Source organism: Gambusia affinis, linkage group LG22 (genome assembly GCF_019740435.1).
Source record: "Gambusia affinis linkage group LG22, SWU_Gaff_1.0, whole genome shotgun sequence".
In the NCBI taxonomy this organism is placed as follows: domain Eukaryota; kingdom Metazoa; phylum Chordata; class Actinopteri; order Cyprinodontiformes; family Poeciliidae; genus Gambusia; species Gambusia affinis.
The window spans coordinates 15,827,836-15,842,101 of record NC_057889.1 but is presented as its reverse complement, the minus strand read 5'-3'; the positions used below and the strand labels follow the sequence as shown (position 1 = coordinate 15,842,101).

Genomic DNA, 14,266 nt, shown 5'->3' with positions numbered 1-14,266 from the left:
TCCTGATGAAGTCTTTATTTACACTGCTCTCTCTACACCAACCTCGCATCCAATCCCTTAAAAGTCAATGTAAAAATATACTGGAGCAATATTTGCCGTGATCTCACCTTCATTTGTGCTGTTTGCTCAGGGAACAGGCGTAGTAAAAAAAACAAGTCTTCTAAGTCTGGCATTGAATTTTAGACTACCATTTATCCAATGTGAACACTCCGATTCTATGGTATTGCACTTGAAGCAATGTCGTTGATGAATGCAATGAAGTGAATGCTTAATGGATTCTGTCCTAAAGTGGATGTTAGGGTTTAATCTAATTCATTGGTAATTGATTTGAATAAACCTGCCATTATCAGAAGGCCCTAATCTGCTTGTGATTTTGAATGTTAAAGCTATTTTTTTCAGAGCAGCAGCTTGTTGTACTTTGCTCGTTGGACATGGAGCACTGTGTCCTCTTTTCTTTGTGTCCTGGTTAGTGGTGTTATAGACTTTCCAACTAAATCGGAATAGCTTCCTGTCTTTCTTAAATACCAGAAATTATGGGGCGTGCTGTGGTGGCGTAGGGGATAGAGCAACCCACACTTGGAGCCCTTGAGTCCTCGACGCGGCCGTCGCGGGTTCGATTCCCGGACCCAGCCGACATTTGCCGCATGTATTGACAGCCTACTGTCATATAAGGGACACTAGAGCCCACAAAAGACCCCCTGGAGGGGAGGAAAAAAACCCCAGAAATTCTAATTAAAAGTTTTAGTCCATAGCCATCAAAACAAGTGGTTTGTTTTAGCTAAACACAGCTTACTTCCAAACAGTGCCTTTTTGTAGAACACGTTCTATCCTGGCTCTTTTGAAGACTTTTATTGCTTTTCTAATTTTCTTACACTCCTCCATTTTAAGTCTGGCCACCCAGAGCGTTGTGGTTGTTGCAGGTTGGTATTTTTCAGGCATCACAAACTGAGCCAGAATAAAATGTACACATCTTACTGCAAGGCAATATGCCTGTGTTTCAGTGGAAACCAGCTCTGACCAGTGGCTCTGTACACTTGCGGCTACATTACTCCTGGTAGCAATAGGTTTGTTTACATAAGCACATGTAGACGAGCGCTGTGCAGATGCATGAATAAATGAATCATCTGATCGGACAGCTGAAAGTGTTCTCTATCTTTAACCTCATTGCCATGTTTCATTTTCTCATCCTGAGTTTAGCCGGGAAGAGCAGCAGTGTCATTAATTCACATATCAAACTGTTGTTCAATATTGCTCTCTTGAAATGCAGCTTGTGTAACAATAGGTCTTAATGATAAAATTAATGATTAGTCATTTTTATTTAATCACAGAAAAACAATTGCTTTTAGAAAAAATATAAATGCATCAGAGGACTGAATCCTTTAAGGTTATATGCTAATATAAATAATACCTCATTTTACTTTGCCTTTGATTTAGAAATAGATCAATCATTTTAGGACTGATTTCTCATTTTTGTAAACACTAAACTTTTAGCCAATTTGAGTTGTTCTTTAGGAATTGTAGCATAAAATGATTTTCTTTTCTGTCATTAAGTGTTTATATAAGAGGTACTTTGGCTATCATTCAAAACAAGGTGAAAATAATTGGGGAGTTGACATTTTAAACCATGTTTGGTGTATTAGCTTAATTGTTAGCATGGTTAGCATTACTTAAACAGCAGTATTTGTGTATACAGACAGTTCCCACCCGTCTGGAAGTAAGTTCCAACTCAAATGCGACATCTTGATAGGTAACCGGTAAACAACATTATAAAGGAGCAACATTACCAAAGTTTTAAACTCTTTAGGCTTTTTCTGCTGTTAGGGAGAACCAGTACAGAGTCTAGCAATAGCATATCTTGTGTATTTAACAAGAGAATGTGCCGTGGCATCTACTGGTCCTTCTCTATTACTGGCTATGTGTGACGCATAATAAACAATTACTATGTTTATTATGTACATTTAAACAATTGTGTATAAAATGTGTGATTTTGCATTACTGAGTCCAGGAAATCCCTTAAGCATGTATCAAGTCATATGAGGTGAATTTTTCCAGTGATGAAAAATATTTTACCCTATTCTTAAGAAGGTTATTTTTTAGGCCCAGCTTTCTATCAAAATCTATTCAAGTATGACTTCACATATGGTTTTTAGTTAAATTCATTGACTATGAATGCCTTGTTGAATACTACATTCAAGTCAAACTTGAAGAGATGTCTAATGAGTCAGCGTAACTAAAAATACTCATGTGAGTGTGCAGAGGCTTCTGAAACACATCTGCTTTCATCTAATCTTGCCGTACTCTACACTCCCGAAATAGATTTACAGTCTGTAAAACTTAGAGCTGATACTTTTCAGTCGCTCATTAATGTCACAGCAAAAGGCGACGTGAACCGCAAGCATGGAAACCACTTTCCTTCAGTCTCACAGACATGAGAAAAGATAAACAAGAAGCAGACTTGGAGTAAATTACAGCAGCATAATTATCTTGCTTCTTTGTTCCGAGTTTGTGCTTAATGACATATTTATCTGTATTTTACTATATAATATGCACATCTATCTATCTATCTATCATCTGTGTATCTATCTATCGCAGCCTTTGGTTATTGTGATAGCCCCATCACTTGGCGCTCTCGTTCTTTGTCACACGTGTCCGTTTGAGCATGTCCCCAGTCAACCCCTCCACCACCGACTAACTGATGTTGCTATAACCTAATTTTAGTTTATGAGGTGTGGGACCGCTGGGTGTTACCCTAGCTGCAATTTTAGACGAGGTCCTCGCGGGGCTCCGATCTGTCGTAATTATCTCATTGTCAGGGGTTGGACAGGGGGCTCGGACCTCGGCGACTTCTTCCAGCTTCCCTCGGCTCCTCACGTGCGCACTCGCACATGGGGGCGCTCAGGGGCCCCGGCGTGCAGGCTAGCCTGGCAGAGGCTCAGTCGCTGCACTGCCATTGGACGGATTTGGTCCCACTGAGTACCATGTTACCTAACGCATACTGTGCAGCGTGGTGAGATCTAGGCTAACGGCAGACAGGACAGCACAACCCAATTAGTTTGAATTAGAGACGGAAATTATCTCTCAGCATCAGTATTGTAAAATTTTGTCAGAGAAGCAAATCTAAACAAACAAAAAACACAATTGAGTGAGTTAAGCGCTTATATTTAACTTACTCTAAGTAAACTGATTATGTAGTTAAACATTTCATTAATATTTATATTACTGTAATTATATTACTACAATTTCATTGTTTTGTCACAATAAAAGTGTTTTCATGGTATTTTCATTGCATTTGTCTTTGGGTCTTTTTACTCAAACTTTTTTATGTTTTGTCTGAGCAGCTGTTAAAGCTCCATCAGTCGTGTCGTTTGGTTCTGGAGTTGTTACCTTGTGGATGGGAAACAAGCAGGGTTGGGCTCTATGGGATTGTTTATAGTCCACCAGGGGAAAGAAATAAATTGTTGTGATAAGAATTAGTGATGGTGCTGGCAATTTACTTCTGATGATTTTCGCAAAACACAAAAAACTGGCAAAAAGGATGGAGATTCTTTCAAGTTTATGTATTTAAAATGGGGACGGATTACACTGATAAACATTTAGAAGATAAACATACAAGATTGCAGCCAGAGATTACAAGTTTTGTCTTATGCCTGTTGGACAAGTTTCAGATTCAGACGTTCGTATAAAACATGGACTGCGGGGGAAGAACGTGCCACAGTTGATGGATACGGCAACCAAACTCTTAATAACATTTTTCAATTAATAAGACTTATTTGAAGTTTTCTTATTCAGTAATATTCAACAGCATGCGGCCTAGTTATACCAGCTTTCTGTCTGTATTTGGGATCAGCGACATTTTGTCCCCAGTCTTTTCATTCCCTTCACGCGGCGGCTGTTTGTTGTGGCTTTAACGTTCAGTCTCACTCGTTGCTTGTCAGTGGGCGTATTAAACTTGGATTCTGGCTCACTGGAGGATAGAACATTTCCAATGCAGATTTGTTTTATTTTTTTATGTTTGGAGCCATTATGTAGGAGTGAGATCAGCTCTTACTACCCGCTGTCCAGTTGTTCAGCCTTTCAGATTTATTCTGTGTTTTCATCATGATGGCACTCAGACGTTTCAGCATTCTCGGTTCATCTGCCGGTGGGGGAGGCTGTAGCCCACCCAGCAGGCATTTTCTCTGACTTTTGTTGATGGTGTCTGATCAGTGTTCACAAATCAAAACCAGATGCCCCCTACTACCTTTAATGCTTCAACCACAGCCTCTCCAGTCAAAAACAGCTGTTTTCCCTCTATTCATTTTCCAATAAAGAGATTTTTATCTCTCCGTAACGCCATAAATTCAGAAAAATACGTTTCGGAGGGGTCATTAAGAACTTTTGTCTTCTACTTAAAAAAGCAATGTTTGTTTTTGCCATCATCTGCACTAAGGTAAAGAATGAAATAGGTTGGTAGTCAGCTGTTGCAGACAGCTTGCTCTCTGTCGACTGGCTGGAAACGTGGTTACATAGGAGTTGTCAGCTGGAGCTGTCGAGCAGATCATGTAACCACTTAGAAAAGGTGAGGCAAACTGGAAGGCAGCAAAAGCAGATCAGTTGTCTCTCGACGGGTTTGTTTAAAATTGTGAGCAACAAGCAAACATGAAGAGGTGGCCCAGACTATCCGAGAAAGACTTCAGAAGGTTTCACAGTTTTTGGATGTCAGAAAGTGAAACGCCATAAAAATGTAAAAGCCACAATGAGAGGAAGAAAAATGTTTTACAAAAGACATTCAAAAGAATAGGAGAGAGCAGATTACAGAGTTGTAATTTGTTCAGCCTTCTTGTTTATCTCCTGTCTTTTTCTGCCTCACTACCCCACTCTCCTTAGTGGAGGTACGTCTCAACAAAAGCTTATATTCTCAAATAAGCTTGAAAAACCAATAAGATTTTGCCTAACCCTGTGTTTGGTGCATGACACACTTGAGGACGACCTCTTCTGAATAACTCCTTGGCTAATTTCCAAAGTGCCTTGACATCAGGGTTTGTAACGTCAAAGACCTGGAGAGTGGGCTGTTATAACTTTCAGAGTACATGCACAGGCAAAAATTAGACATTGATTCAGGGATTATGATTGTTTTTCCAGATGAGGAAGTGTTTTATCACAGACCATTAAAATAATCCATAATAAAGGCATGCTAACTTACTGACATGGTGAGAAATCAGTCCATGAAAAGCATCTATATTGGATATTCTGTCTCTGAAAATCCTCTTTTCAGGACGTAGCCATAAGTTGTGCTGCGATTAAAAAAATAGCACATGAGGTGCAATAAAGTACTTTATCTTTTAACTATGAAATTTTTTGGTCATTCATTCTGTTCAATGAGAAACAACTGAATAAACATTTTCGTAAACTGAACAACACTTTATTTTCAGAAGCTGCATCTCTCATCTCTGACGTTTTGCCTTTTCTCGTGTCGTTCTTGAACTACGTTTATTCTCATTTATTACTGGAAAATAAAGTGATGTTGCACTAATATGCATTTCTACAAGCCCAACAGATCCACGCTCAACTAAGTGGACACATATTACACTTCTAGAGCAAATAGTGAAGGTATGATGTTAAATTATAGAAATTCAATTATATATTGCAGTAGTGTAGTAACTGATACCAGTGTACAGTTAATCAAAATATAACCGTACCTCACAGTATTCCCATAATAATTTAATATTAGCTGAGCTCTCAGGCTATACATAGCATGTCACGTCCTCATGTGAGCGGCTCCCTCACAGTTTTGCCTGACACATTTAAGGCTTATGTAAGACAAAGCCACGTTTGGGTGGTGTCATCCACAATATTACAGTATCCTGTGAATTAGCGCAGGAGTTGTGGTCTTTTGAATCAAAACTGATTTGATTTGTGTTTGTAAAAGAGCCTGTTGTTGTGTTCAGGGTCACTGTGTCTTTTCACAGTGACCCAGGTCATTTGAGTTTCCTGTTTATAAATGGGTATTAAAAACAAGAAACAAATGGCTTTTTGATTTATTTATTTTTTGTTGTTTTTTTAAAATGCAAAAATTTAAAATAAGATTTTAAAAAGTTGTAAATCATGATGTTCAAATCCCATCCAGGACTTGGATCAAGATGTGGAGTGTTGCTTCCTCAACCTGCTTCTGTCATTACCTACCAAAGGATCTATGTGCCTGATAGACTGGGAAAAAAAAGCTCCCTAATTGCTCTATATTGACTTGATGAATTGCTGCAGGAATCATGGGTGCTGTTCTTGTGTTCAATATGCAGGGCTTCAAATAAGCCCCCTCTCAGACTAACTGCATAAGTAAACCCAGTTGGGTCATTCACATGGGAACAATGTGGATGTACTAATCAATCCTTGATGTTATCAATTCTCAGCTACTTTATAACCATTGTAGGCCTTGTTCTAATAGTCGGGGCATAACGTCGCTGCTGTTGAGCGTGGTGCAGCTAGACTCCTGTTTGGATGTTAATAAACCAACCTTAAGCAAACAATTGATATTATAAAGCCGTTTCTCCAGAGCAGATGTTTGTAAGTGACTGTGGGCATGTTGGTCAGGAGTTTTAGTGGATGTCTGCCCATCCTTAAAGTCCTAAATTTGTTTATCTAAAATTAAAGCCTTAATATGTCTTAATTTAATTTTATTTTTTCTGAAGTAAGTTTGCATTAAATACGTTTATCTCGGGTATTAAATTTTGTCTCGACAGGACTATGTAATGGGTTTTTTTCTTGCGGGACTTTCAACATTTGAGTCTCACTCAGACGTTGCGTGAGACTCTGGATGGCTGATGCTACTGGTGGCTCACTGCTAACATCCCCTTGCTAGTTAGCTAGAAAGCTTTTTTGTGTGTCTGTCATGGGTAAGTGCAGAAGTATCGGCAGTTTGCTGTACATAGTTTGTACTTTTCTGTGGAAACACGAGATCTTAAAAAATCTTAAATTTGATTTGGTGAAACCTGCAGATACACTGGTTTTAGTGCAATGTCAAAGTCCTTAAAGATGTTTTGGTTTGGGTTTTTTTCTATTGATTGTGTGTCAGTCAAAGGGCAAGATAGAACTACCAGTTATCATGTATATTTTGTTTTTAGACTAACTTGTTCTTTTTCTTTTCTTTTGTGCCTCAGGTTTGTGAGCAGCCATGACAAAGTCCTATGAATTCAACTGGCAGAAGCACCTGCCTGAGTTCATGCAAGAAGGTGCCTCCTTCGACAGGTTTGATGAGGTAAACTGTGCATTTGTTATCTGCAAATGATTATAGTTGGATGAAAACATGCTCCGAGTTTAATTGTAACAGTGGACTTCAAAAGAATATCTTGTTTTGGCCCCCATTTCCTCTGATGAACTTAATGAGGGCACTTAGGTAGGACATTTGACAGGCAAAGGGAAAGTGTGTCACCCACCCCAGCAGAAAGACATGCATGTCGCCGTGCATGCAGCAGGAAATCCCCTCAGTCCTCTCCATCCATGCAGCTGTCAGAGAGGGGAGGAGGATCCCTCTCAGAACACAGTGGAAAACATGAAAGCGTGCTTGGAGAGCCATGATCACATCCACGGTCACGTCAAAGAGAGCAATTAAAACTGGGTCGCCGTACTTTTGATGAGCATCCTCAGTGTGTTGCTGCTGTGAACTTTGAGCCAAGCAGAGGCAGAACATGATGGAACTGGCCTGAATGTTAATAAGGTCAGCTTTTCATCTCACCTCTGCTTTATTTTTTTCTTCTTCTTTTTCCTTAAGGACTAATTATATTCTAAAATGGGATTATTTATATCTGGAAAAAGAAAACTGCTGGAAGTTGAACACTGTAAAGATTACAGGGCACATTTAAGGTTGACTGAAACAACATAAACATGTCACGTATGAGGACACAGAACCATGCTAAACAGAAAAGATAGTTTTTTTTGTTTCCACACAAAACCATTCCTGACTGACTGAAACCTCACTGACCGACAGATGGTGGAGGCAGGTAATACGCACATGTTCTAAGTGGCCTGTTGAATTTTAATCAAACGTTCACTCTAGTTAGAATGCGGTTCTACTACTCTGATAGAGGTTCTGCCTCCCTGTTTCAGCAACATTTAAGTGTTCTGAAGTATAATAGGTTTTAAATGGGTTATAGATCTACAGTAATTACAATGTGTTTGTCTGTGAGAGACATTTCAAATGTATTTTCTCTCTCTGACAGCCCACAGCCATGGAAGTGAAAGGTTAAAGAGATGGAGAGCAATTCATCATGCTAAGAGCCAAAGCGCCCCTTCCTCTGCGTATTTCTTTCATTATCTCGCTGATAGGAAATCAATCGCTGAAGATGTGGCTGGTGTTTGGTTTCTATGGCACCAGGCAGCCTCATATTGGCAGCTGCTGAAGGCAGAGAGTGACGGGCCAGAACTGCGAGACGCTGAAAACTCATTAGCATGGGTTTCTGGCGAATGCTTGGTCCTGCCACGGCCTCAAAGGTTTGCTGGAGAACATTAGTGAACAAACGGCATCATGGAGACCAAGAAACACAGCAGAATGGATAGGCACTGGATGCAAGTCCATGGCACACTTTCTAGATTTGTGCTTTCCATCTTAAATGTAGTTTTGTGTGTACACACACACAGTGATGTGGCATCTTGGACAGGAAAGACAGAATCCATCGACTCAGAGATGAAAGTCAAACCCTTGAATATTTGATTCCTTTGTCATTATAAGATCTAGTTTTTCGGTCTTACTGCAGTAGCGCACCCTTTTGCCATCTCCCTCAAAGAACAGGCTACTTTGTAAAATTAAGTCCCTGTCAGCCTTAATTCAGATGAAAGTGAATTGAAAGCTTTTAGCCGAGCTCTGAGGCCTCGCTGCTTCCTCGATGGGAGATTAAATGTTTTCTTCATTTTCTGGTGGTTTCAGATGACACGCGTCAGCGAAACAGGTCAGCGTCGTCCCATTTCTGGCCGTGTATCTAATGGCGGCAGCCATCCCAAAATAATGCATTACGTGTAGATGTGGGCGTGCACTTGTGTGTGGCATTTTTCCCCATTGCTAATATTAGAAGAAGAGTGACCTCTCAGCATCAACCCCCTTCTGTTTTTTTCCCCCCCATCTAATCTTTTTGGCTATCTCAGATCAGAGGGGAAGGGAATACAAATGTTCATATGCTCTGCCTTTGACATTCAGCATTGAAGTTACTCATACACAGGTATTCTCCTGTTTATATTTTCTTTATGTGAAGTAGAGCACTAATCCTATATACCAAATGTTTACATTTGTACATCTCTCTTACTGTACTGATCATTTTTACCTAGATTAAACTATCTATTTGTACAAATTGAATGCTTTTGTGCATTATTTTAGAAGGAAAGGTTTCCACCTGTGTGTGTATGTGTGTGTAAGGTTCTTGCCTCATAGAATACATTAGGGCTTCATCCTCTTGTCTGATTGTATAAGCCTTGCAGGTTGTGTAATGTGAGGCTACGTCAAATGAAACTCTTTGATCAATGAAGCCTCTAATATGAAAATGCAATTCTCCTTCTCAGGACCCATACCTCTTTGAGCCCAACTGTCAGATGAAGGTGGATGAATATGGCTTCTTTATCACATGGAAGAGTGAGGGAAAGGTACAATCTTCCTCTAATCTGTCTTTTAGCCATCATTTTTTAATGTCAGGAGACACTCCAGACTCCGTCCTCAGTCATACAGCTTCTATTATGTTTCAAGAAATAGTCTACCCTCCTGAAGCAGTCCGCACTTTGGTTCCTAAGTGAAAAGCATAGAAAAGCTGGCAAAGTGCAGAAAGTTAGAGCCTTAACTAATATGATAAAGGTATGACTTATATGTGACAGAAATAAACAAAATCCAGAGTAAAGCCTTATTTTTACTTCAATTTCTTTCTTAATGTTACACAGTCCTATATGTTCACTGATAAATAAGCAATTTTCTTGGCCTACGACTCTACACTATTCTGGGTATTGTTTAAAATAAGTAATCCAAATTTGACTAATTTTAATTTTAATAGGTTTATCTTTGAGTTTAGAAAAAAATCTATCTAGATTGCCAGTTGGATTCCTGTCAAAAATATTGTAATACCTGTAAAGTCTAGGCGTCACTGACATTGCCATTGATACAGCAAGGCGATGCTAAGTTTAGCTAAATACTTTTGTAGGTCTTGTTTTCTCTGACGGAGTTTTAATTAAAATTTTAGGCAGTTACTTTTTGTTGGCTTACATTTGAAGCTAAAATATCAAAATGCAGTTATTGTATTTTATTCTTAACCCTCCTACGATGTCTGTGTCCCGCAGGAGGGGCAGGTTCTCGAGTGTTCTCTTATCAACAGTATCCGTGTCGGTGCCGTCCCAAAGGTGAGACTTTTTGGAAAGACAATCTTCTCACTTCTGCTTTCACTGAAACTTGCACTCTCATCCCACAACACAGGCTTGTTTTCTCACTGCGAAAAAAACAACAAATCTGGGGAGGCCGATTTTTAAGCGCCATAATTCATGTCTAAAATTAGACAATGCTTCAGTGGCGTATTTCAGCATCGCCTAATAATCCCGACTGACTTCTCACTGATAACATTAAATATTTAACACCTCAATATTGTATATTAAAGATTGATTCATTCGCTGCACTATTGAAGCCGACTCACTATAATGTAATATTTGACTCGATTCCAACCGTATGAATTATGGTCGCTGTTATTAGATGCTTCTAAACTTAGGCGTAGGGTTCCTGCTTTATGTCAATACCTGTATACAAACTCATCAAGCAGCTGAAAGTCTGCAAAAGACTGCGTAGAGAAGTACTGCCAACGTAACGGATCGGATGCAGACGCTGTGATGTCAACCTGTGTATTTGGTCCACGGTCACTGTGCGTGTGTGTGTGGACACGTATGCAGATGCTACAGCTCGATAGCAGCGCCTTGTGTTTGTTCAAACGCTGCACGGTGTTTTGTAAGTGGCAGGAAGGCGACAGCAGGGCTTCTCCTCAAAGGACGGCACAGCTGTTCCAAATAATCCAATGAGGAAGAGGAGATGGATGAGATAGCCAGCTGGGATTTAAAAGCTGCAATGCCTGTTGCTGTTAATTCAATCATCCAACAAATACACATTAGTTTCTCCTGCGGTGACAAAGCCGATGTCTGATTAAAACCATGAGAGGGGGACAACTGATGCTGTGATTTTCTTCTCTCATTTTTTGAGGATGGATTTTACGCTCCACTGGAAGGATAGTCATTCCCAGCCTGTTGGTGTATTTAGTAGTTTAATTACATATTTTAGCTATTTAATTTTGGAGTTATTGTAAACAGTCAGGTAAAATGGGTAGCCAGTGTTTGAATTTAATGCAGTTTTTCGTCTAATCCGCGCAGGTTGAAAATTATGCGTAGAAATATAGGCATACACCCACACAATTTGAACAAATGTTTCTTTGCTGGCTGCAGAAAAACCACATGCTGCCTCGTATAATTCTGGCTGGAGATTTTACTTTCCAGGAACTGCTGGAAATTGGATTGTTGAAACTTGGATGTGGCTGAGGGTTTCCAACAGGACAATGACTGAAATGCATCAAAACTATTTTTTTGGAATGCATAATTCAGACTAACATTAAGATTCTGAATTGGTCCAAACTTCAGTATTGTTGAAAATAAATAGTTCATAAAATCCAGATTTGTACCAGTTTATATTAACTCTACTAATTCTGCTAAGAGTCGGGGTTGGATGTTTGCTACAAAATGTATAGCTTTCACAATGTAATATCTATATAGACATTAGTGGGGTGCATGTACCGGTATATACTTGAGATTGTGTGCATAACCTTTGGTATAGAGGAAAATATATATAAATGTATACATTAATGTTTTGAAATGTGATGTTATTATCAAGAACCCAATTAAATGACTGTTCAAAGTGCTTTACAGGAATGAAAAAGACAAAATACAAACAAAATAACAAACCAAAGGAAAGAGCACACAATGGGCGCATTACATTACTTTTTAAGGATATTTCTTTGCCCCTTTTTGTAACGTCCTTAACTTTGCTTACCTTCGACGACGTGTACAGTACTCAGTTTGTTGATCTGTCCTTATTTTCCCAGGACCCAAAGATCCTGTCCTCATTCGAGGCCATAGGAAAGACAGAAGCCGACCTGGAGGGATGCATCATCTGCATCTGCAGCGGCACTGACCTGGTCAACCTGAGCTTCATGTTCATGGTGGCAGAGAGCCCCGACACAGCCAGGGTAAAAGCACTCGGCTATTGTATTGCACAAATGGTGCCGATACAGGAGTGAACAGGAAACAATATCATCCTGTTTCAGTCAATTAGAAAGTATAGTTGGCATCCCACCTGATCTGTATTGCATGGCACTTTGATTAATAATGAACAAAGCCAGAATTCTCTAAGGGTCACAAAGCATGTTGCTAAAAAAATAAATAAAAAACATCCTAAAGGCTTTTCAGCAGTTGGAGTGTAGCCAAAATTAATTCAGTAATTTACTGTATATAAAGGGCAAAGCACCACCCACACAGAGTAACTATTTCATTAAGAATGAAAGGAAAGGGAATGCAGCATGATGTATATTCCCCCTCCTACACAGGGCCTTGAGTCATTGTGATAAATAGACGCATTTGAGTGAATCGTTTTCTCTGTCGCTTCTCTGTTGTGTCTTGTTGAGACAAAATACAGAAGAGCTTGCCTGGAGGGGCAACTTCCACCAAACTATCTGTTAATAGCTTTCACTTTTTGTTACCGCCATGTTTTAGACTTTAGATGAGCTCCGACTGTCACCTAAGTATTTAGTGATTTTCAACGGCTACACTTTTATTCTTTTTACTACTCCAGTTGTGGTTAATTATTTTTTAAAACATTATATATATATATATGTTGTGGGGGACTTTGGAAATGATTGTACATGAAGAGGAGGTACCACTATATAATCTTTTTTTAAAGTCTGGCATGCCAAATCCAATTGGACTGGTTCTCATTTTTTGTTCTCCACCAGAGAATCATGAAACATTAAAGTATAAGTCCTAAACATTTATCCTGATTTTTACTCTATGAGTAAAAATCAGGATAAATGTGTGACATTACATGCTGTTATTTTTCAGTATTCAACCTGTGAAAAGTAGCATATAAAGAGAAAATTGTCTGATTTAATTTCAATTAATTAGTATGTATCTAAAATGTTTTGGCCATGTTGTGTAAATTGAGGGGTTTTTTTCTTGTTTTTATTGACAGTTTTTCTCAACACAATACAATTAGGACCTTTAGTGTCTTCTATTTGCGAGTCATTGTCTGTAGGGGGCAGCAGCGCGCTCATGTGTAATTTTTAATACTTACGCTTGGCTGTTTTCAGAAATGGATTGAGGGTTTGAGGTCGGTGATCCACAACTTTAAGGCCAACAACGTGTGTCCAATGACATGCCTCAAGAAACAGTGAGTGTATTTATGCTGTTTTTTTAGCCTCCAAATACTAGGAAACACTGTAAACTCTTTACTCTGGAGTGTTTGTAGAGAAATTGATCCGCCTGCAAAGTCCATGGGCTTATACTCATGACCTCTTTTTGAACTTTTCTTTGATTATTTTTATTTTTGTGTGCTTTTACATTTACTTATTTAGTTGGATGAGGATGTGTTTCTTGACCAATGTCAACGGGAAGATCCCTGTTAGAGGGTAAGAATCACTTTTATGTTTTTCTGAACATGTTTCACAGTGCCGTGCTTAAATATTTTTATCAAACTTTTAGCTATTTTTACCTTTTGTATCACTGCAACCCTAATGTTTATTTTATTGGGAATTCATGTGACAGAACCTCTGCCACAGTTTTACATTGCTTGCGTCTGAGAACTGCTTCTTTGATTTGCTACTTATAACTTTCTCCTTTCCTTTTTAGTATCACAAGAACCTTTGCGTCAGGGAAGACAGAGAAAGGGATCTTTCAGGCTCTGAAGGATCTAGGTCTTCCCAGTGGAAAGGTAAAAGCGAGAGCCAGGAACTTCCATTTGATCACTTCTTATGCAATGAATCTTAAAGTGTGTGGTGTTTCTGTACATGGCTGCAGAATGACGAGATTGAACCCTCAGACTTCACCTTTGACATTTTCTACGCGCTGACACAGAAGATCTGCCCCCGCACAGATATAGAGGAGCTCTTCAAGAAAATGTAAGCTGTCCTGTTTTAAACTCTCCTGCATGCTTGTTTGTGTAGCCGATATGTTCACCGGCTTTGAGCATAATCAGTAGTGATGGGTCCGGCAACACCGATGCGTCGGCACATGCGTCAAG

General features: G+C 39.3%; 1 protein-coding gene across 5 annotated transcripts in view; it reads left to right on the top strand.

Annotated features, from left to right (window-relative positions):
- Positions 1-14,266, top strand: part of LOC122825001 (1-phosphatidylinositol 4,5-bisphosphate phosphodiesterase beta-4-like) — a 61,066-nt gene that overhangs the window by 28,284 nt on the left and 18,516 nt on the right. For all 5 annotated transcript variants that reach the window (XM_044106026.1, XM_044106025.1, XM_044106024.1 and 2 more), the window contains 8 exons: positions 7,134-7,231; positions 9,523-9,603; positions 10,285-10,344; positions 12,078-12,221; positions 13,338-13,417; positions 13,602-13,655; positions 13,876-13,957; positions 14,044-14,144. In XM_044106026.1, the coding sequence (XP_043961961.1) occupies positions 7,148-7,231; positions 9,523-9,603; positions 10,285-10,344; positions 12,078-12,221; positions 13,338-13,417; positions 13,602-13,655; positions 13,876-13,957; positions 14,044-14,144 (686 nt within the window). In that variant the 5' untranslated portion in view covers positions 7,134-7,147. The remainder of the gene's footprint in view (positions 1-7,133; positions 7,232-9,522; positions 9,604-10,284; positions 10,345-12,077; positions 12,222-13,337; positions 13,418-13,601; positions 13,656-13,875; positions 13,958-14,043; positions 14,145-14,266) is intronic.